The 23,973-nt window shown below is 43.6% G+C and overlaps 1 protein-coding gene across 1 annotated transcript in view; it reads right to left on the bottom strand.

Moving 5' to 3' along the window:
• Positions 1-8,955: 8,955 nt before the first annotated feature.
• The window catches only part of SYN2 (synapsin II), a gene marked incomplete at its 5' end in the record, with an annotated part of 155,545 nt that continues 140,527 nt past the window's right edge, over positions 8,956-23,973 (bottom strand). The window contains 3 exons of the mRNA XM_015640485.2: positions 8,956-10,043; positions 12,484-12,745; positions 16,504-16,564. Of these exons, the coding sequence (XP_015495971.1) occupies positions 9,908-10,043; positions 12,484-12,745; positions 16,504-16,564 (459 nt within the window). The remainder of the gene's footprint in view (positions 10,044-12,483; positions 12,746-16,503; positions 16,565-23,973) is intronic.

The following is a 23,973-nucleotide window of genomic DNA, read 5'->3' as shown; positions in this document are numbered from 1 at the left end:
CCCTGATCATCCCCTGGGATCCATGCCCTGGTTATCCCCTGGTTATCCCCTGGTACCCATCCCCTGGTACCCATCCTCTGGTACCCATCCCCTGGTACCCATCCCCTGGTATCCATCCCCTGGTATCCATGCCCTGGTATCCATGCCCTGGTATCCATCCCCTGGTATCCATCCCCTGGTACCCATCCCCTGGGATCCATCCCCTGGTACCCATCCCCTGGTTATCCCCTGGTTATCCCCTGGTTATCCCCTGATTATCCCCTGGTTATCCATCCCCTGGTACCCATCCCCTGGGATCCATCCCCATATCCAGCAGGGAGGCTGCAGAGTGGGATCACGGCCGGGCTCGGTGCCCTGGGCCCTTCAGGAGGAGGCAGCAGGGAAGGTTGTTGGTGTCCCAGGCGGATGGGGATGGATGCTGTGCCCTGCTGAGTCACCCGGCAGCACGGCCAGGAGCTGATGCAAGGCTGCGTTTATCAGCGGAAGATCTGCGCTAATCACAGCCACACCTCTTGTTCCGAGAGCTGCCAGAGGAGCTCTGTGCCCTCACCCTGCCCGCACTCCCCAATCCCCACCGCCAGCAGGAAAGCTGGAAAACCTTGCAAGGCTGCAGGAAATAGCAGGGTTTGCCATGCAAAAGCACTTCCAAGGAGGGAAAGCTATTCTAATATTCTGATAGTATTCCAATATTTCTAATATTCTACTATTTCTAATATTCTAATATTTCTTTCTTGATGCTGCTGCTGCTTCAGTCAGTGCTGAACGATCTGGTTTGGAATTGTAGCAGGAATTGTATTGAATTTGTAACAGGGATTGTTTAAGGTTTAATGGAGTGAAAAAAGCAATGAATTCTCTGGTTTTGGTCACTTCTCTAATTTTGCCCTCAATGCCAGATGGTATCATTTGAATTAAGTCATTTCTGTGTGTAAGTTAATGATGTTTTGTTACCACTGGAATGAGGACTGGCAATGCTGCTTCATTTACTTTGTGATCAGCTTGATTAAGGAGAGAGGAAATTGTCCTAAGAGTGTTAAGCTTGACCTGGTGAGAATTCTGAAAAATGGTTCTAATTTCTGCATCAAAGAAAAACCCCAAAAAACCCTCAAAACATTAAGCTGGATTTTAAATTTGCTACAGCATTAGTGTAAATTAAAAATTCCATTTTCAAGAGAGCTGAGGGAAATGGGAGATCAATGTATTGCTTGTTTTACTTAAGAAGCTCTCCAGTTTAAAAAATAATTGATATTCCTTCTTCCACACCCTCCTGCCATAATTATGTAAAGAATCTGGATTATGGTTCCGACTCGATTTAGCTGATTTATAATAAGTCACAAGCATACCTTGCCTACTTGATGATATTCCTTTAAGGTTGTGCCAGTCTTTCCATTATTAAATCATGTTTAGTGTTATGTACTGGTGGCTTAAAAAAAAAATAAATTCATTTCAAGCTTGAACTTGCCACGCATTCTCAGTTAGCCATTTGTGTGAGGGAGCACAAAACCCATCACTGCTAACAGCTCAACACTCTATTCTGCAGCTTAATGGAAATTTTGGCCTTTTTTTAATGTTCATTAATGAGGTCTTTAGTGTGTTAATTGGGAGAATAAGCTTAAAAAGGAGGAGGAGCTGAATTTTTGTGAATATAAACTGTGTGCTGTCCCCGTGGTAAATCTGAGCCACTCATAGAAAACCTGAGTTTTGGATTGATCAGTAAGTTTTCAACAGGAAAATTCAGCTACAAATCCAGGGGTCCCAGTTTCCCCCCTCTCCTACTGTGGATTTGTTGGTTTATATCTGAACCTCAGACTTAGATGAGAACTGCAGATATTCCTGTGTTTTTTTGTAACATTTGAGGTTTCCCATGTGTGTCACCCGCGTCCCACCCTCATCCCACAGACCCCCACACAGGGACTTTGCACCTCAGCATCACTGACCAGTCTACAGGAGATTTTTTTGGGGAACAAAAACAAAACTCTGTGTTTTATAGAACAAAATAGAACTTATTAATGGTGGAATTCATGTTCCAGGAGGGTTAAAAATCAAACATTTAAGTCCTTTATGTGCCACTAGGTTGAGCTGAGTGCCCTTGCTGCTGAGTTTTTGAATGATGTGCTCAAGGTCTGAAAAACCAATAAATATTTGAAATATCTCCACCTCAGGAGGATGCAGCAAAACAAGAGGAGAGCAAAAATCCTCTTGCTGGCTTTGGCCTGAGGAACAAGTGCCCAGTGATTTAATCATTCCCCAGGGTGCTGCTGCTACCAACACCCAGTTTTGTGTCATCAGTCTGCAAAGGACCTGCTCTGTGTCCTTGGATGTAATTCTGTTTTAGTCCCCCTTTGTCAGAACTGTATTCGAATTTAATTCAGCTTTTATTCAGTCAGCCTTTACTATCTGATATTTGTAAAGAGAACTGAGGCCAATTAAGCCTCCAGATTGTTGGGTTTTCTTTTCATTTTAGGGTTTTTGTTTGTTTGTTTGTTTGTTTTGGTTAAGGCTTTTTTCTTGGCTGGGGGGAAGCCTTTTTTGGGGAGTTGATTTTTTTTTTTTTTTGGTTTGGGTTGGGTTTTTTTTTTGGTTGGTTGATTTATTTTATTTAAAAAAAACAATTTTAGGCTTTTGCTGTATTCAGAGAGGGGTAGGCTGAGAAATGCATCCTAAAACCTCCTTGGTGGGGACATTGCCTGTAGCTGTGTGTTGTGAACAGCCCTCCCATCCCATCCCATCCCATCCCATCCCAGCTCTGAGCCCAGCTGCATCCTGTGCTCACATTTAATGCTGTGTGGGATTGCCAAGTGCTCTCTTCTCCAAAGACTTCCTAGGCTGGGCTCTGCTATCTCCCAGATCAGGGAGACAGATTCTGATGTGGCTGGAGACTCTAGACAGTTAAATTCACACAAATTCACTGAAGGCAGCTTTTCAGAAGTTGCTGAGGGCAAAATTTGGCTTTTTACAGTTTGAGGGTGGGCTGTTTAACCCAGACAAGTTTCAGCTTGTTCAATTGCAATTTAACAGTGTATTTTTCCCCCTGCTCGCTGTGTTCCTCCCAAGAGATGCTTGCACCTCCTTGCTGCATGAAAGGATGCCCGTATTTAATGTACATATTAAATAAGTCTGTAAATTCTCACATAATTTTACATTTAAAAGTCCCACTTGAGGGGTGTGTGTGTGTGTGGATAATTTTGTTAGGTGCAGGTATAGAAATAAACCAGCCTTTGCTCTTCCCTTTTGTATCTCCTCAAGACATGTAATCTACAAAGCAGGAGAATTGCATGATCAAATGTGCCAGGGTGGAATGCATAATTATTCCAGAGGAGGGTAAGTCAGTTCAGAACTTGTACTGACATTCTTAAGGGCAGCAGGAGTCTTCTTGCCACGAAATTACATCAGCTCCCGTGGCCCAGAGTCAACACAAATGCTTTCCCTTTCTAGTAAAAAAGGTGTGAAAAATGCTAATGTCTTCAGAAATGTACCCTAGAACAAAGGTGAGGAAAGAAATCCTTATTGGAGTGTGGTGCTCACCTGGAAGTGAACCTCAGTGTGACGGGAGAAGGGATTGAGATATCGTGAAAGAACCATTTCAGCTTTTTTCATAGATTCAGTCATGACTTGCAAACAGACAGAAAACCATCTAAATAAGAAAAAGAATGCTTCCTTGATCCCAGTTCAGAGACATTCCCACAGCAGGTGGGGCAGAGGCCTTTAAATTACAGGTCTCCTGCATACACCCAGATTTGTTACAGCTCCATCAGGCCATGAGCAAACCTCGCTCCAGCAGGGGCACAGACAGCAACTCCCATTTCCAGGGGGTTCAAAGACCAATGTTTGGCTGGAATTGTGTGGTAACAATAACAGAGGTGAAGCCTCCAGCCCTCAGTGCCAGTAAATTTATTGAAATTGTCACCAGGACGAGCAGCAGCTCAGCACAGCTCCAAATTACCATCAGTGCTAGGCAGCAATTAGCCCTGGTTCAGCTGCTGGGGAGGGAGTGACTAATTTCCATTTCCCCACGAGGAGAGGGGAGGAAAGGAACATTTCCTTTCTCTTAAGCTAAAAATCTGGCCCTGGGAGCAGTTTGGTGGATCTATTGTGTGTGAGGCAAATCTCCCGTGGACGGGGAGCCGATGTGTCACCCTGGCAGCGGCGCTTGTTTGCACACTGAATTCCAGTGGCAGCGTTTTTGTGGCACGTCCTGTTTCTTCTTGCACCAGGCCACTGGAGTTTGGGACTGAAGGTAAAAAATAAAATCATTTCCTGAGGGGAAAACCTGCCTGAAGATTCCCTGTGCTAGTGGCACTTGGGGCTCAAAGCAAGGAAAGCGGGGAAAAAAGCAGGAGTTGGGCTTGAAACAGCCCAGATCTGAAGTTTTCGGTGATGATAAAGCCAGGATGGAAATTTCCTGTTTAAAGGGCCCATCTGGAGGGTTTCCAGCATCCCCAGCTCCCCAGGGCAGGGCTCACAGCTCCTGCACTCACAGGATGCTTTAAAGCGAGGATGCTTTACCCCCTCTGCTTTCTTTGTGTGTTAAAACCACTCCTGATTTCAGGGGAGGCACTTTAGGAGAGAGGCTGTGAGATGCTCATTTTATTACAGCAAGTGTGAATTAAAGAAATGTCTCCTCACACACTTTGATTACCTGAAAAAGTTTTGCCCAGTATCTCCAGTCCCCACAAAAGGAGCCTCTGGTGGCAGAATTTGATGTGAAATTCCTGAGGGAAAGGGGAAAGGAAGCACCAGCATCTTGCTTCTCCTTAAAACAGCGCTGCTAAGCCACAGGAATTCTTTGGGGGGATCACCTTGACTGCTCTGGGTGACAGGAAAATGAAACCCCCTCTTTAGGGGGGCACACTAGTGGAGCCCAGCCTGTGTTCATTTTAATTTCAGGGTTTCTTCAGCGCTGCAGACATTCTGTGAGTGATGGAGCAGATCCAGCTGGGTAATTTTAAGTCCTTTCACTACATCACCTCTGAAAAGTGCCTGTCACTCAAACACTTGTAACAGACTTCTGAGAGGGAGCTCCCAAAAGGAAAAATACCAGCCCACATGCTCTACTTGTTTCTTTTCTTTCTCATCTGGAGAGACAACAGTTCTTTTGTATTGCCAGTGTAGGTGCTTTATAAATCTGCATGATTTTGTACCAAAATTCCATTCCTATTTAGAAAAGGACAAGAAGAACACGAGCAGCTTTAATTTTTTACTATTTACTGTAGCTGTCCTCATGGTGCTGGGAAGTACAGGTCGGTGCAAGGCAATAATAACAACTCCAAATCTTGTCTTTAGGTAATAAAAATTGTTATTTCTCAGAGGTTATAAAGCCTTGAAAGAGAATTTGTCCTGGGAAACTCAAGTGTCAGATAATGTGATATGGATCAGTCTTTAAACCCCACATCCACCCTTGGAAGTGCTGAGCAATGTTAAAAGAAGTTAAAACTTCAGGCCCAGTAAAAAAAAAATCCACAATTTTATTTTGTTTAAATTGTTTCTCTTTCTAATTTTTTTGTGTTGTAATTTGTTGTTAAAAAACTCCCAAACATGTCTCTCCTGGGCTATCTTAATGTGAAACAGGGGATGTTGTTTCTGTTCTTCTTGGCTCATTTTAAACCTAAAGAACTGACTTGAGACTTAAAATATTGTTTGAATTATTTCCCTTTTTGAAAAAAATTATTTCTCATAATCTTGAGTTAATTTTTGAGCTGCAATAATTTAGCTACGGAGGAATAAATCACTGTTTCATGAAACTTGATGTAAAGTGTCATCTCAAGGTGGAATGCTCTTCCTCAAAAAAGAGGAGGAATTAGAGAAACTGATGGGATTTTGCAAATTTAGCTGCTAATTTGAATAATTGAATATGCATTTGGAAAACTAATCACTGATTTCAGGTACCTATTTTGAATCTTTTGATAAGAGATTTTAAAAAATCTTAAAAAATTTTGTTTAGAGGTGCATGTCTAAGGGAAAGCATTTCCTTGTTGGAGACAGGTACTGTCATTCAGAGCTTAAATCCATTTTTGGTGACATGTGGGACAGTTTAGAAGGTCTCTCTTAAATTGCTCAGAGTCCAAAATCACCTCTGGCTACTTTTGGTATTGAAAAATAAACTCTGCTAAGGATCAGAATTTGCAAATGGTTCATTGTTTGCAGCTCTGCCTTGCTGAGCAGCTTTGCTTTGCCAGGGGAGCAGAAAGGCAGAGCACAATTAAATTCCTTCTGAGTCCATGCTGGAGCAGGGACCAGGAACAGGACCCCAGCAATGGCTGGAGAGGTTTGGCTTGGATATTTGGAGAGAATCCTTCCCCCAGAGGTGCTGGCACTGCCCAGGCTCCCCAGGGAATGGGCACAGCCCCGAGGCTGCCAGAGCTCCAGGAGAGTTTGGACAGCGCTGCCAGGGATGCCCAGAGTGGGATTATTGGGATTTTTGTCCCCTGTATGGTTGGACTGGGTGATCCTGTGGGTCCCTCCCAGCTCAGGATGTTCTGGGATTCTGTGCACAGAGGATGAGAGAGCTGAGTGTCCAGATGGAAAAGGGAACTGGGTCCCAGCCACTGGCAAGTGGTGTCCCTTTGGATGCCCCTGTCCATCCCAGACCTCCCCCTGTGCAGATCCCACCTCAGCCCTGTGCAGCCTGGCTCCTGACACACCCAGCCCCTGCAACCCTGCTGGGAGCTGCTGCTGATGCACAACAGGAAATTTGTATTTGTTCTACTCAGCCCTGTCAGTGCCCAGACAACTGCGGTGCCCTTCCCAATTTCGTAAATTGGAGCTTCCCTGGACGTGATCCGTTCATTGAGGCAGCTCTGGCTCCAGAAGGGGCTTTGTTTTTGTCAGGTAGGAAGTATGCAAAGTACACACGGTGTTTACAAAGTACCTCAGTGCTGTTTTGACTAATTTTTACTGGAGAGTTAGTGGTTGTTTCAAAGCTGGATTAGTCACTTCGACCATAATTACAATCTCTTGAAATCTGCTTCAGCATTTCAAGCTGGCTTCAGGCCTAATGGTCAGAAAGCGGCTCCATCTCCATCTCAAGACTAAACTTGATTAGTGGCTCTTATAGCTTTTATTGTAGCTTTGTTTATCTTGTAGCTTTTTCCTGATTTTTAAGTGAAAGGCAAATGCAGATGGAGCTCTGTGAGTGGAAACCTGCGGCACCTGAGCTGCCTGTGAGTGCAAAGGTGCAGCTGAAGAACAGAGCAGTGCTCCCAGGCTGGGGCTCACACAGATGAGCCCCCACAGACACCCAGATTCCCACTGGAATTCCCTCCCCAGCCCAGTCCCACGCCATAACTGGCTGCTCAGACCTCGCACGCCGAGTCCAACCACAGCCCCTTGGAGAAGCGAGACAAAACAGACGCTCCAAGCTCGAGCAGCCCTCCATAAAACCTCCCTTTTTGCCCTGATTCTATTCTGGAGGTGTGCTATGGATTGAAATGCCTTAGCCAAGAGGCAGAGCCCGGGGAGGGGAGCGTGCAGCAGCTTGTGTGTGACACTCCTTGGCACGCTGGCACTGCGGGGAGGCAGCGTGTTCCGCACACTGTGTGGGAGGAAACACCAGGCACCTTGGATTGCATCATCCCCCTGGCTTTTTTTGCTGTTGTTTTTTTTTTTTTTTTCTTCCTCCCATTTCTTTCTTTTTTGTCTTCCAGATGGTAAAACAAAGGCTTGTAGTGAAACCCGTTTTCTCCCAGGAAGAGGTGGGAGGGAATTTTTATATGAGCAAGAAACTTTGCCTCGAGTCGAAATCTGGGGCCTGGACTAATGAAGTACCTGTAATTCATATTGTGCTAAATACTGCTGAAACCAGGCATGTACTAATCATGAACCGTGCCAAACTATGCATAATTACTATGCTTTCTCTGTAGCAGTAATTAATTTGCGTTAGCAACTTTGATTAATCTTTCTAATCTAAAAGTAAAGTGCTTCTCAGACATGAAATGCTCTCCAAGTGCTCAAGGTGGTTGTTGCAGCCTTGTGGAGGGTGTTTCAATCCAGTGTGGGGCAGGAAGGGGACAAAGCTTAAAAGAAGTCAAAGTCTAGCTGGTATTTATGAAGTAATAACTAATAAAAAGAGTTATAGCATTCTGTTAGGCCGCAGAATTCATCAGCTAAGCGACAGGCTTCTGTCCACAGTGCATTCCTCCTGAAAGAAAAGAGAATTGTCAGTCAGAGAGCTTCTCCAAGGGCTGCTCCAGAGGTGAGAGGCCGAGATTCCATCTCACAGAGGGCAGTGAGTCAACGTTTCTACTGCTGCAGCACAAACTCACCCAGAGATTCATTCTGGTCTCACCCTAAGGCCTGCTCTAGGCAGGCTCGTCCAGCTCTGGTCCCAGGCCGCTCGTTGTGGTCAGTCCCACAAGGGCCAGCAGTGTTTCCTGGGCCAGCTGGAGCTGCCCACTTTCCAGGAAAGACGAGTGCTGAGCCCATGGGCTGAGCCTGCTGACAAGCAGAGCCTCCTGGGCGAGTTAGAGTTTCCACACGGCGCTGCCAACCTCGCGGGCTCTGCACCCAGAGGAAGCCGGGGCTGCTGAAAGATTTGTGTCATCAAAAGGTGATTGTGATTTACCCAGGCTCCATGAGCTACCACAGCTCCAAGAGCTAACGTTTCTGAGGCAAACAGAGGTGTCTCTACAAACCCACTACAAATCCAAGTGGGTTTTTAAGTGACCACGGTGTTGCTCTTTCTCTCCCTCAGCCATGTTAATATTATTAAGTTATTTTTTTCTTGTTTCCTCTCTCAGCACTGCTCCCTGGCAAGGATTGCATGCAGCTCATGATAAGAGATTCAGAATGACATGACAATTGTTTGGAAATGGATGGTCTAGAGATTAGTAACAAGCTTCAGATTGATTCAGATGACTTTTGTTAAAAACTGCTGCTGCTGCCTCAAAGACTGGGATCAATTCTGTTTGCATGAGTCAGAGAAATATTTTCAAAACACACAACTCAGTAGAAAATGTAAATGTGATTCCTACAATTTGTAGGGTGTTTCTTTTATAATGCTGATTCAACAAAGGAATTCATTGTGATAGTTTATTTTCTTACAGCTGTATTTGTGTCCAAATATTTTATAATCATAAAGCTACCCTCTTGATATCAGTCAAAATAGACAATATATATTGATGTCGAAACAAGCTTTGTAGAAGACATTTTTTTTAAATCAGGCATGGGACTTTACATTTATTAGAAGGTGTTCACAAAAATAAGGGGAACATCATGCATATTCTTTGCAACTAAACCCAGTTATGGTTACAGTCTGGAAATAAATTCTTTAAATAGACATATGGAGATACAGTAGTACATATACACTCTATTTATGACATTTAGTGTACTGATAACTCCCAGCAATACATCAGAAGTCCACAACCAGCTGATGGAAGGATTGGATGAGGAGGAAGAAACTGCTTCAATTTCTCACATTATTTACGTGGCTTGACGAGAATGTCAGTGTGAGTGGCCTCCTGGATGGGGGAGGCAAGAACAAGTCAAGACCATACTTGTGCAGTACAAAACATTTACACACGAAATACACATGCATTGCAGGGCATTGGAAATGGGCAAAGCCAGGAGAAACCCATTCCTCAATGCTTTATTAACACAATTCTACAAAGGAGTCTCAAATAGGATTATATACTTCAGTCACAGTAAGGCCACAAAATTACAATGGATAAGGACCTTAGAATCGGACATTCTGTGGGAGCAATGGAACCCTTCCTTCTTTCCAGGAGTTTTTACGTGTTCCTGGATGGCATCTCCCTCACCAAAGTCCTCCTGCTATTTATTTGTGTTTCTGTAGGTTTAACATATTGCTTGGTACAACAGTGAGCACAGTAGAGAAGGGTACTGGCACAGGGAGAACAAAACCTATGGGACATTCACGGCGGTGTCGGACTCGACCAGGTGGACACGAAGCTGCCTAATCAGAAAACAGACTAGCAAAGGACTTCCTCAGGTTCCGGATGGTCTCAGCTTTGGCCTCGTCTTCGTTCACGGACGACCTGAAGAAGGAGGACTCTGTGAAGCTGAAGGCGTTGGTCAAGGACTGCGACTTGCTGCAAGACACAAACACAACAAGTTCTGCATGGCCACGCTGTCCCCCAGCCTCCAACCCCCCAAACACCCGGGTCAGCAGTGAGAAGAGGGGAAATTGTCCCTGAGGCTGGACAAAAATGGGCTTTTGCCACCAGCAATAGTTATGTCCCACACAACCGTGCGCCCCTGACTTGAGAGCAAGGCTTGAGGATAATATTTCTTTCAAGGAACACACCGGGGTTTTGTTTTCTTTTTACAGATCTGAATTGGATGGTGTGAATTGGAGCCTTGAGGAAAATGTGGACCTGGCTACCAAATCCAAATCACAACCCAACAGGGGTGATTAATAATTGTGTTTTGGTGAGGCTGCAAACAGATGTGCACAGAGAAAAATCAGGTATTTTACAAGAGCTTGAATCCTAAATTGTAATGTGCTCTCCCTCTGTCTGGATGTATTGAACATCAGATCCTTCATAGAGGCTTAAAGACATTTTATATCTTTGAAAAAAAATACCTCAAATCAGATATATTTTTTCTTTTCTACAGGCAGTGCCTGGCAATGCTACTCCATTCTTAGTGCTATCATGCAACTCCTGTGTAAGTTTGCAAAAGCATGAGAAACATTACAAAGAAAACAAGAAGGAAAGTAGCTAAAGTTTAAAACTTTAACTCATGACTTGTCAGACAAAATAAGATCTAAAAAATAGGCTTGAATTGAAATAGAGCACATTAAGGAGTAATCAGCTTTTTACAAAGACGTCCCTACATTGATAAAATGAGTTACCTGATTTCATTTTTCATCTCAGTACAATAGATTTCAGTTTTGGCTCTAGTAAAACTGAAGCACTTTCCTTATTCAGATTGTCTCAGACTCCTCACGGCTTGCAGCTTCTCTCCTTCTAAACTAATAATGTACAGCAAACAGTGCTGCAGGCGTTTTAGGTTTTTCATAAATTATAGTTGTGCTAATGAGAATAGACTGATAAATGTTTGTTTGTACTCACTGAAAGAGGGAGGGTGGGAAGCAGCACTTGACTTGATTAGTAACACAATAAGTAGCCTAATTAAATATTTATTCACAGATTAATAACATGTACATACAGGTTAGGCAACAGCATGTGGGTGAATACAAAGCATACACATGCAAATAGAGTTAATCCTACAGGCAGGAGATCTGAGCCTTGGTGTGGACCTAAAGCTGCTTCTGAAAGTTAGAAAGCTGCGCTTATTATGGCTTGCGTCTTAAAAACTTTCATTTCTCCTTTGTTATTTTATTTTCAAGAGAGACTCTTCCATTTGAAGAAGAGAAAAATGCATCTGGATGTGAACAAAAAGCTTAAAGGAGAAAGCTGGGAAGCAGCATGTGGTAGGGTCCTCCTGTAACTGCTCTTGGCTGCTTTTCTTCAACGTCAGAAGTTAAGTTTCAAACTATAAACTGATTTCCATCTTGCTTTTAAAAATCCATCTCTCTATTCTCCATCATCTTAAATGACGGATGAATCAATTTGGGGTTTATGATTAAAAAACAGAATAAAGAAATGCATTGTCCCAGGGAGGCAAGGAAAATATTGTCCTCTTTGCACTGTGCCGTCATCCAGGATGTCTTTGGCACTGAGCTGGGCTCAGGGAGGACCCAGGGTTGTTTCCCACCGGTGTTAGCACAGGAGTGGGTGGAACAAGGGGATCTGTGTTCCTTGGAGGAAACAAAGACTCCGTGCAGGTCTTTGTACATACCAGACTAAGGAGATGTGTCTGAGGTTCTCCTGGCAATGTCAGGGCTGCTGTGCTGGAAAACTGCACACCTCTGCTGGTGCTTCCCTGAGGTTTCTGTTGGCTGGGTTTGAGCTCTGAGGGGGGATTTTTCCGTATTCCTTACTGGGTGCAAATCAGTAAGGAATCTTCCAGAAGTGGGGCAACCATTTATTAAATTATTTTTTTGGAGTTTTGTGCAGCCTTCTCTGGGCAGGGCTTGAGCACTCAGGCAGTGCCACTGCACAGCCAAGGGCAGCATAAAGAACCAATTTGGCAGCCACTGTCCAACATTATCCAGCTGGGATTGTGCCTTTGGAAACGGGAATTTGTTGTCTCAGTGACTGCAAGGTTAAAAGTTGAACGAGATAAGACTTCCTCTTGGAGGGCAGGCTGACAGCACACCCAGCCCGTGAGTCAGTGGCACCAAAAGGAGGAAACAAAGACAAGAAAGATGATGCTTTTTCAGACCTGGCTGGGGCAGAAATTGTGCAAAGGGCAGACAGAACTCTGTGCGGCACTTAGGCTAGAACTAACGCAAGCGGCTTACTTTACCCCCATTACCAGGGATTAAGCTTTTTGAACTATTTAACCTCATTTTCAACTTGGGAACAACACATTCATTTTCCCCCTGACTGTCAGAACAACCCCCAAATCCCAGTTACACAAAAGCTGCGCTGCGAGAAGAAGAACGGATAAAGCGACGCTTACTTAAGCTGCGGATGCGACTGAGGCTTCTGCTGTGGCGCAGGCTGTGGCTCTGGCTGGGGCTGTGGCTGTGGCTCTGCTTCCTTTGATAACCTGGAGCTGGGAGGACCTTGGGCCTGGGGCCGTGGCTGCTGGGTGGTGGGTCCGGGCGGGCGCTGGGGCTGCGAGGCTGCGGGCTTTGCTGCCTGCCCCGCGGGGAACACGCGCTGGGGCTGCAATGGCTCCTGGCTTTGGGATTGCATTCCTTGGGGATGCACTGGGCCCCCTAGGTTCAGTACAAGAAAAACTTCATCATGTTATCTTTGCAAAGAGGCCTTATTCAGACTTCATATCCAACACTTTAAAATCACCCTCTGCAATGTGATTAACTCTACTTTCGAGGCAAAAGGCTACTCCCGTGTGCTCGCATGGAGGCAATAGCACTATTCACACTCATTAGGAACCTGCTTGGAGCCCCCATGAATCAGCCTTAAAATTGCTAAATAGCACCTAATTTATCCCAGGTACTGACTTCAAACCAAACCAATGGAGTTACACCCAGAATAGCTTTGGCCCAAGTCAAAGAGAGGCTGTGAGGTAACACAGTAGTAATATCTAATTCAGCAAGACATTCACTATTTTCTGTGTAGTTATTGCAGTTTTCTTCCTCCAAAGTCTTAAAATAATTTCTGTAATATTCCTCTTAGATTCACTCTTACAGCAGTAAAACAATCTCATGCTGAAATTTTCTGGCTAGTTGAAAGTATTTTCATAACTTACTTAACCCCTTAGTGAGATATGTCAAGAACATTACAAGAAACACAAGAAAGTCACTATTAACTCTTTACCAGGAAGGCTCTTTACTGGCAAACTGCTGCGGGAAGTGTGAAACTACAATGTGCAGGAGAGAGTCAGGCTGTGAAATCCACGGCTGAAAGGAGCTACAGCATCATCCAGTGGGGTTTTTTTCCCTGCTTTCTGACTGAAATAATGCTGTGTCAGACATCAGGGCTTGCTGCTTGTATCTCAGCTCCCAGGTCTGACTGGGGTTTCCTGGACTCATGCTTCTTATAACTCAATTTTAATCCTTGCATATGAAAATGCACTCAGGGCATCTGACTTGAGGGGAGAAAGGATGGGATGACATTCTGAGTGTTTGTATAATGCTTCACTCAGGATAAGAGCTGTTGTAATTATCACAGAACACAACTGGAGCTAGACCTTCTGGATACCTGGGAACTCTTAGTCTTGCACAGATACTTAGTGCAAGTAAAACACTTATTCTGCTCAGGTCTCTAAAAGCAAACCTTCATCTCTAGATGTACTGCTGCAATACGTTATTTTTCTTTGTTTTAAGACTGCTTTTATGGTTAATTTTCCCCTCACTGCACAAATTCCAGTGTGTGTGTGTGTGTGTGTGAGGACAGCACGTGCTAATGCCTCAGTGAGTTTTAACACAGTTGTAGTAGTGTGTTGTGGTGTAGAAAGATAAATAGCACGTACTGAATGTTAAGGAATGTGCCTTCATTGTTTATTAATTTGAACCACTTTTGTAGGAAATATTTGAAGGTGATAACATGGTCTTGCAACATCTTAATAAGGAGCCTTTTCTTATTAGTCTCCTTTCACTCAATATTGAAAACCAGAAAGGTTTCTTTCCCCCACTTGTACGTACAGGCTTGAATGCCAGAAACTTTACACTGAAGACAGATATAACTTTCTTTTATTGCACATTAAGCTGTACAAGAGATTTCACATAAAAGATATACTGCTGTCACATTTCCAGCGTTTGCTCACTTTCTTGCAGCTGGGTTGTACAAAAGGCAACAATCATGAAAGAAACTTTTACCAAAAATAACTCAACAGAACTGAACATTAAGCCTACACTGTAAAACATCTGTTCCCTGTTACCCACAATATTGCACCTAAGCATGCTGACATGCAGAGAGACATCTTGGCTTGTTTCTTGGCTGTGGGATGTAGGAATTGTGTGTGCCCCTGCGAATCCTTCCCAGGGAACAGGCTGGAATCCTGTCTGAGACAGCCCAGGTCTTCCACACACACACACAACACACAACGCACAAATGTCGTGTGAAAAGCACTTGTGAATACTGGCACTACTCCATGCAAAAAATACCAACTGCTCAAAAGGAAAATCAGTCATCAGATTCAGCTCTCCACCCCAGGGCAGTATGGTTTGTTCTCTTTTAGGGTGTCTGGAGGAAAGGGTTTGTGAACCTGATTTCTGGGTGGAATTTCCTCAATATAGAACAAAATAGCCAATGCCATCGTTGGAATGATCACTGACCCAGACAAATGCTGATCACTAAAGCAAAATATTAATGTAATTTACTGATAAGTAGTAAACAGTAGCACTTACCACAAACATTTAAATAGCTAATAATGCATACCTTAATTCTCATCTCACCAGCCAGCTCATACAAATAAAAGAAACACTAAGAATGATGAGACTCACTGATAACTTTTTCCAGTGTTTGCAGGGAAAACAGACGTAGAACATCAGGCTGTTTTCCCTTTAAACATAATTGTTTGCACTAAACTAATGGCCACTACTCATCTTTGTACATATTCAAGATGAAAATTATAGTTTTGTGGCTCGCTTGCAACTCAGCTTTCTGGTATGCCAGCAGTGTGCAGCTTGTGATTCTAGGCTAGATTTCTCACAACAGATCGACTGCCTGCCTGTGGAGCTCTCATAGCATGGCATTAGAAATCACTTATGTAAAAATCACAAAGAATTTACCTACAGAAAATCTAGCAGTTGTCAGGCACCTCAAGTCCTTTTTGCATGTTTGATGTCGAGCAGTTCTTAGAAACCCTATTTATGTGGATAACGTCGGGACTGGATTTTCTTTACAGCTCTCTGGATACTTGTAGGTGTAAAATAGGAGACCTGAGTTGGTAAAGAAAACCACTGACATTTTCTGTCTTGCATTTTCTATACCCAGGATCCTCAGCTGGTTAAAGGTACCTCGGTCTGCCATCCCCTCACTTCTCAGTATTTGCAATGAAATGAGCTCTTACAGGAAGTTTAACAGTCCTTGAGGTACTTCTCACCAAATAACCTGGGATTTAAATCTTAGGCAAGTATAAGATTTTTTGAAAGTATTTGCATTAGTTTTCATTAAAAATCTCCATAGATTACTAATTCAGAATGACAACAAAAGGTACTACTTAATTGAAATAGGATACATTAAATACTCACACTTTCACTGAGATATTGCACATAGGTGGCCCATTTACATAGCTTTGTAGCTAATAATTTAATGCAGAATTACTAAAAATATGAATACCAGTATGTAAAATAGAAGATATTTTAAATATTCCTTGGGAAGAACTGTATTTCATGGAGTCCCCGAAATAGCAGACTTCCACTCGAGTATAAGTAAAACTCAAAGGTTAATAAACTTTATAAAATTATAAATAAAAAGCCTCACTAGCAAATCCTAATCTAGACTTTTAAAAATATCTCTGGATCACCTACCTATCTGTCATGCACACGCACAGAAAAATAAAGGCTATGAGTACAGTGTGCACACACTCACAGAGTAAGCAAAGGGACGGGGGCTTTGCACCTCGGGGGATTTTACTGAACGATATCGAATACTCCAAAAATACTGTCTAACCATCCAGGATGTACAGTGGGCTCTAGAGAGGCACATTCTTTGTACACTGTTGACAGCAGCCCTGCAATCACAAGTTTTACAGAGGAAGGTTGGAAAGCATTACACGCACAGACAGGAACAAGGAAACAACCAGACGGGAGAGTTGACACTGCATAGAAAAAACACAGTCCAGGTCAGCACTGAAACAATGGCAAATCAAACAAAACTGGGATGCTTGCATTAGGATTGTTTGTTTCTTTGCTTTCAATTTGGTTTCTTTTTTTGTTTTTTTTAAATTGTTTTTTTCGCTTTTCATCTCTGTTTTAACCCTTGCTTTTGGTCTCATTTATCTAAGTAGCCTGGACTTGTTTTGGTCCTACTGCAACGCCATTACAGTCGAGAATGTACTGTAAACAACCTTGAGGTGGTGGTCGCTGAGGTGGGATTTTGTTTGGCTCTGGCTCCTTTAGTGATCCACTCTGGAAAATACATTTGAAAACAGAAGAGAGAAAAAAAAAAAATAAAAAAAAATTAGAGTAGCTCGGTTTCAATTTTCCACTAATTTGTCTTTATTTTCATTAGAAAACTCTTTAGTGCTGGGGCTGAACATATACTTTAAATTTATTCCAGATACCATTTTTTAATTTAGTTGCTGCCTGACATGATATATGAATCCTGGCCTAGGCCAAGGCTGAGCTCTTACAAAAACTGTTTTCCCTTTACAGCATTTGATCAGGATGTGGGGAGTGCCTTCCCAACCTTACCTCCATTTGGGGAAGGACTTTATCCTCAGTTCCCAGCACCAGGAACCATCTTTTTTTTGTATCTCAATGCTTCTGTACTCTTTTTTTTTATTTTTTTTTTTTTTTTTAGGACAGACTGGAGAGGAAATGGATTTCAACAGATACCTTTGTGTAATTTAAGAAATAATTTATTTTTAACAATGTTCACTTGTATCCAGAAGCGTTTGCACAGCAGGAGTTTTGCCAGTGACAGTTTCACTTTGATTTGCTGGCTGTAAGTGGGGAGGGAGGTGGGCTGCTCCAGCTTCACTGTTTTGCTAAGCAAAATGGAAGAAGAAAGCAAAAACCACAGACAAATAATAAAAATAATTGAAATGACTTCATGCTTCTCCATCTGACATGTTATTAGAAACACATGTAATACTTCACTTTTCAAAACAGGAGGTTTATTTGGCAGCATCCTTTTCACATGGATACTTGTGAAAGGAAAAGATGGGCCTGAACCAAAACCTTGGAGCAGAACACCCTCTGGGAACAGTATTTGAATCCAAACTGTGTCCTAGGCCCATCTCTAATATTTTGAAACGTGAAAGATGTTAAATCACTGGATGTAATAGCTTAGGATTTTTTTTTTTAAGGATCCAGAAACCAAATTGCCATCTGTCAAGAGGAAAAAAACGCAGAATTTATTAAAGAGCAAATGCAAAATCAATTAAACGTGTTTCTTGCAGAGCTTACTGGGTTTTTTTCTGATAGAATTGTATTTGATCTCGCTCCTAGTGCTTTATTTACGGAATAAATCTTGCTCCCAGTGCTCTGAATTCCTGCCCAGCAATGCAGCTGTCGAGTTCCAAATGGCACAGCAGCTCTCCAGTGCATGCAGCTGCTGCAAGTTGCTGTGTCTGCTTTAGCTGCATAAACAAAAGGACACAGGGCAGCTCTAAAACTCTCATTATTCGGCATTACCAACCTGCAGGAGACCAAAGGAAGGGTAAAAGTGATCCACACAAACTCTGCTCCTTCATTTACCTGACCCAATTACACAGTTCCTGGTGAGCATCACTAAAGGGGTGAGCATAGGTAGAAAATAAGAAAATTTTGTGAGGCGGGAGGAAGCCACCAGAGAATGTCCCAGTGCTTCAGAGTGGGTTGGAGCCCTCTCTTTTTGTTTCCCTCCTTGCTCTGATTTTCAGAGCCTCACGCGGGAGCCCCGCGCTCCCTGGGCACCTTCAGGGATCCGCGTATCCACTCTGGAGAACGCTCTCCCTGCATTGGCACCAGGAGCTCCGTGGGGAACGGGGCAGCCAGCCCAGAGTGGGAAGCTGAGAAGGAGCCCTGGAGGAGCAGCTCCTGCCCTGTCCTAGAGCTGGGATGCTCCTGGCACCCCTCGCTCTGCTCCCTCTGGGATGTGCACAGAGCTCTGGAAGGGAAACCTCAGAGATTGGGCCTTCAAGAACTCCAGGAGTTCCTTCTGGAGGCCCAAACACACCACGTGGGTTTGTTAGAAAGCACACACCGTATCTTATAATTATCATGATTAGCACATGATGAGCTCCCTACCCTTCCCAAGGGCCCCAGTCCAACCCAGGGCTCTCTGCAGTGGCACTGGGTGGCCAGGGAGGATATGAGCGTTATCCTTTTCCCACTCAAACAAAAGACGGTCTAGGTAAAAGTCGTGTTTTATTTAGAAACAGCTGGCAGTTTAAATTCACATCCACTTAAATGTCAGAGCAACATCTGCAGGGCCTCTGTCTGGCCAGTGCCTCGAGGCTGGAGCCAATCTGCCATTTGCACCGAAATGTTTCGGGTTTTATCACACCTTGCACTGACTCCACACGGCAGCACCAGCCCTTTCGCAATCTGATATCTCTCATCTCACCAAGAAATGATTTTATCCTAAACAAAGCTCTCAATAAACATTACAGGAGCTCACTAATTCTTCCCTCAGCTCTCCTGAGAGTTGAGAGCCTCGTGCATTTTCTGTTGAAGGTGTAGTTCCCCCTCTCCAGTCACTGACTGCAGCTGTCCTGATTTTACCACCCACACATCCTTTTTTTTTATTATTTTTTTTCACCAGATATCACCTGGTGCTTCCAGGAACCTCACCCACACTCCAGGCCAATCACATGGGTATATTACTTTGGCTAATTAGCCAACCCACCCAGGCTGACCCAAAAAGTCTAATTAGCATTACATTCCTAATTGAGAAATCTTACTCATGGTTTTTCAATGGTCTGTAGTAATCCAGCCCTTTTCAAGAGCCTTTCTTTCAGACAGTCAGAAACCTTGATACTTGATATTAAAGGCAGGCTTTGAACCAGCCTTGTTTGCTACCCTGAGCCAAGACCTTTAATAAAACCCAGGCTCCTTCTGGAACATCACTTGTTGGCAAATGAGCTGCAGACTGCTCTTCTCACCTCTGCAAGGTGGTGCCAGAGCATTTGTGGGAGCTCCTCTCTGAGCAGAGCTGCTGGACCAGACCTGTCCTGCAGATGGATTCACCCCTCTTGCTGATTTTCTGTTTTCCTTTACTGCCCAGCCCACAAGTTCACCCTCCTACCACCTTCTTGTAGCACAAACATGTTGTCCTGTGCTGCACCTCGGATCTGCAAACAGGCTGGCTTCAAACACTGCAGGGATCCAGGCTCAAATGCAGGATTTTACCAATTTCTCAGCTCTGGAGAGAACAAGTGAGGATTTGGCTGCATAATGACCTTTAGGAATATTGGTTAATTACAGTCAGAGACAAACCCCACTACTTATCTAGAGTATAAACATCTCTAGATGTCCCTGTGGCACTTCCTTCCTTTCCACACTTAACCTGAAACTGTCTCCTTAGGGTTTTAGGGGTAGAACTGGCAGAAAAAGCTGTTTATTCTTCAAATAAGTTGTGTTAGAATTTGATCATGGCATTACTTCTTATTCTATACCTTTCTATACATGCAGATTGGGTTCACAGACACTTGAATTTTGAACAGTCTGAAGAATGTTGAAATGGGTGGGAGCAAAAGCAGCAACTTGGCAGGGAAATAGCCCTTGGGCAAAAGAGATGCTAAACAGAGTCCCAGCAAAAATTGATTTTGATTTGGCTGAGGCTGAAGACTTTGTGAACTGCAGTTGGAGCACGTAGAGTTGTTTTTGGGTCTCAATTGGTTTTCTTTGTAATGCAAGGACAGGAGCTTTTCATAGGTATTTCAATATTTGAGGGGAAAGCCATGTTTTTCAGGTCAAGGAGAGGGATCTATTGAGAGCTGCCAAAATGTGAGCTGAGTTAGAGCTCGTAAAGGAACAGGAGTAAATAGTAAAACACTTAAGTAACAGGAGAAGTAAGAAAAAAGGTGATTGTTAAGGAGAGAGGTCATTGAGAGAGTTTAAGTGGAGAGTAAATAGTAAATGAATGCTTGAAGTGTTATAGATTATGATAAACACAGGAGCAAGGGCAAGATGGCAGGTGGGATAAAAACTAAAATTGAGATGCAGGTAAAAATGAAACATTCTTCATCTCAGAAATGAAAACCAGCTGACTCATGGAATACAGAATTCCATACCAGACCTCTCTCTCCAAACTGGGAATGGCCCAGTTACCCTGGACAAGATAAAGCAGTAGCACTACACTGAGGGCAAGGATGTGGCTGCTGAGGAAAAAAGCAGTTATTGAACAAAAAATACTGGGAAGGACCTTAGTGGGATGCAGAACTCGAGTAGATTATTAATTAATTAATTGGCACAAAAAAAAAGTAGGTGTAGATGATACAGAGGTGGAAGACTGTGAGGGCAAAATACTCTAAAGAAAGAAGGAAATTGATCAGTGGAGTTAAAAAAAAAATAAAATAAGAAATTTTGGACTAATGACATAAATCTGTCACCAAGGCAGAGCTCACTCACGAATTGAAATGTAATGGGAAAGATTTGTGCAGTGAAAACCCCAAAATCTCATCACAGCTCAGTGCAGCCTTTGGAAGAACCCTCCTGCTTAGTTTACTAAAATCAAGGGGTTTTATAAACAGAAACTGGGGGCAGAAACAAAGCCAAAGGACAATTCAAACCAAGAAGAAATGTGTATAAACTGAATAAAACTGGGCTGCAAATAAACACATGCTGTATAATTTAGCAAAGCAGTGAAATCCTGAAATGGAGCATCCAAAACCACAAAACTTTTCAGGAACTTGTTGCTTTCTGCTTTATCCCTTCAGCATTCAGTGTGGCTGGGGCTGGTTCAGACCTTGCCCTGCTCCAGGTGACTCTGGCTCAGGTGATGCACCTGCCCCGTGGTGTGGCACTGAACAGAACTATAAAAATGTTGCTATTTGCTGATTTTTATATTTCCTGTGGCCTGAGAGAAACGGTGACAGCTCCAATGGAGAGATGAGTTTTGAAAATCCACCTTCCTGTTGCAAGGGGGGCAGCAAGAGGAGAGTTCTTGCCTGCTTTTTACTCATTTTGATTTTGCACATCTCCAGCCTTGCCCTTCTGCACTGAGGGAATCTGTGTGGAAAACACACTCAGCAAAAATGGGGCCAGCCTGGGCTTTTTTCACCTTGGAGTTGTGGTAAAGAATTCAAAACTTGGAGCAGCTTTTGTTGCCCAGCAAACTTTCCAAAGAACCTCTGCAAAACGTGTCAGAGTCTTCCCCTGAATGGGTGGAAGTGACTGCTCAGAGCAGAGAACAAGGTAAACAGTGAGATTTTTACTTGGAGTTGGCATTTTAAAAATGCTCTGAAAAGGTTTTTTTTTTTTTAAACATTAAAGAGTATTCTAAGTTTGATTTCATAGGCTGTGCTCCATTGCTAGATAACTCATTACTTCCCAGACAACAGCTTCCTTCTTGAATATTTTTACACAAGGTCTTAAAAATCATAAAATCCTAGAATTCTTTGGGTTGGAAGGAACTTTAAAAATCATTTTTTTTCCAACTGCACCTGGGCAGGGATGCTCCCAGCAGAGCAGGTGGTTTGGGGAAGGTGAACACCACAGCAGGAGCTCAGTGCTGCTCTCATGGGCACTCCAGCGTTTTCCCTGAGATGCTGGAACAGCTGAATTCCCACTGTCCATCCCAGACCTATTTTCTGTTATTCTGCTGAACAAAAAATAACCCCACCTCTCACTTTGATCAGGTTTCCAGAGAAGTAGGATGTCAACTTATCAGGGAAAATGAATTTCTGAAGTACCAGCAGTTATCAAAGATTTCTGCTTCCTTCCACAGCCAGGCAATAATTGCAATGGACAAGGATGCTTTTTCTATTTCTTCTTCAGCTCTTTTATTGCTTGAAGATATCAGATTTCCACTCGTGCTTTTGGAGCAGGGAACATTCAAAGCACGCAGCTTTCAGGCAGCTCTTCCCAGGGAAAGGATTCCCTGCAGGCAGGGAGGGAATGCAGAGTCTGGGATGGCAGCGAGCTCCCCCGTGTGCTGACACTGCTGTCACGGGAGTGTGGAGCAGGGAAAGAGCTCAAAGGCATGGAAAAGCAGGGAAAAGGGTTCAGGAGGTGCAGGAGAACATCCTGTGAGTGCCAAGGTGAATTTCCTCTCCCCTTTCCCAGTGTGCAGAGGAACATCCACATTCACTGTGGATAAAATCCCGTGCTGAGGGTTGGAGTTGTAGGGAAGGTTTTGACCCCTGAGCCCAGGGGATGAGCACCATTTTGGGGGATGCTGTGCTGTGTCTGCTCCTCCAGTTTTAACAAAGAGAAAGTTATTTTTATGACTATTTTGAAATAGGGGGTGGCAAGCAGTCCTTGAGTGAACAGGAGGAGCTTGAAGTCTGCAGAACTTCACCGTGAGCCGCAGATCCATCGTTACCGGATCCACCCGGAGCTGAAATTTATCCTTGGAAATGAGAGAGGCTGGAAAAAAAGATGATGGAGCAGCCTCAAGCCCAGTCTGAGAACCCCCATTTTGTGTTTTTTGGGGTCACAGAGCCCTGCAGTGGGAGGGGGCACAGAAACGACACACTGGGAGAGACACCTGAGCTCTCCCCAAATTAAACTGAATTTCGGGGATCTGCCAAGAACCAAGCCCAACATCCAGTCCCAGCTTCTCTTCTCGCTCCTCGTGCTGCTGCTGCTGTCCTCAGGACCCACTGCAGCTTGGGGGGCTGCTCTGAGCTCTGAAAAACTCTCTGCTAGAACCTGAAAGACCCTGGAGGAGCATTTTGAAGCAGCTGAAGACAATTTTGCTCTGCTGGCAGCTCCAGAAGTCCATGCCCACATTCTGGAGCTGGAAGTGTGTCCAGTGTGAGAGCTGCTTTACTTTCTTCTTCTTTTTCTTTTTCTTTTTTTGGTACAAGTCAAGGAAATCAGTTGAAAATGAGCTGCTCTGGGATTGGATTCTTCCATAATTTCTCGTGGTGCTTCTCCTTGTTTAAAGATTTTGACACACATGGTCCTTATTGAAAAGAAACTGTGGGATTTCTGGGGAGAGGGGCAGAATTCCTGCAAGTTAAACAGGGAGAAAAGCCAACCCTCTTTGCTTAACAGAGTTTGATTTAAAGGTCAGAGAAATCAAACAGAAAAGTCAAGTGGAGACAGGGAATAATAACATTAAAAAATAGAGAGGAAACCTCCACCACGGTGGGGCAAGAAGGAAGACCAAGGAAAAGCCTCCAAAAAAAAAAAGATATTTCTGTTAGGTTCAGCTTAAATAAACAAAATCAGAGAGTAAAAATAGATGAAAACTAAGATTAAACAGAAATCAGAAGGATGTTATATGTGATAGTAATTAGAGCACTAAGATAAAACAGAGAGGTGCAGCCTGTGCTCTCCTGTCCTGTTTGTGTGTGACAGATTTTCCCTGCTCTGGAGCTGGGGGATCACCCCTTCCCTCGCTCGGATTTGGAAAAGGATGGCTTTGCTCCCCCATGGAATGAGGAGAATTCTTGCAGTTTCCCAAAAAATGCCTGTGGGAGCGAAAAGCTGCTCATCACAAAAGTCTGCACCAAGAACAGACAGGCCACTCCATCGTGCTGGGCTCAGGGTTAATTTAAACCCCAAATATTTCCTTTTTTCTTGAGGGGAGGGACCTGGAGTGTCAGAATTCCCAACAGCAACGGCAGGCTGGGAGATGATCAGGAGATCGTCTGGCAGGAGGCAATAACAGTTAGGAAAATTATCATTTTGTTGTGTGAATGAAGAAAAATAGAGAATAT

Source organism: Parus major, chromosome 12 (assembly GCF_001522545.3).
Source record: "Parus major isolate Abel chromosome 12, Parus_major1.1, whole genome shotgun sequence".
NCBI lineage: Eukaryota > Metazoa > Chordata > Aves > Passeriformes > Paridae > Parus > Parus major.
Note: the sequence above shows the minus strand (reverse complement) of the source record. Positions and strands in the feature narration are given on the sequence as shown.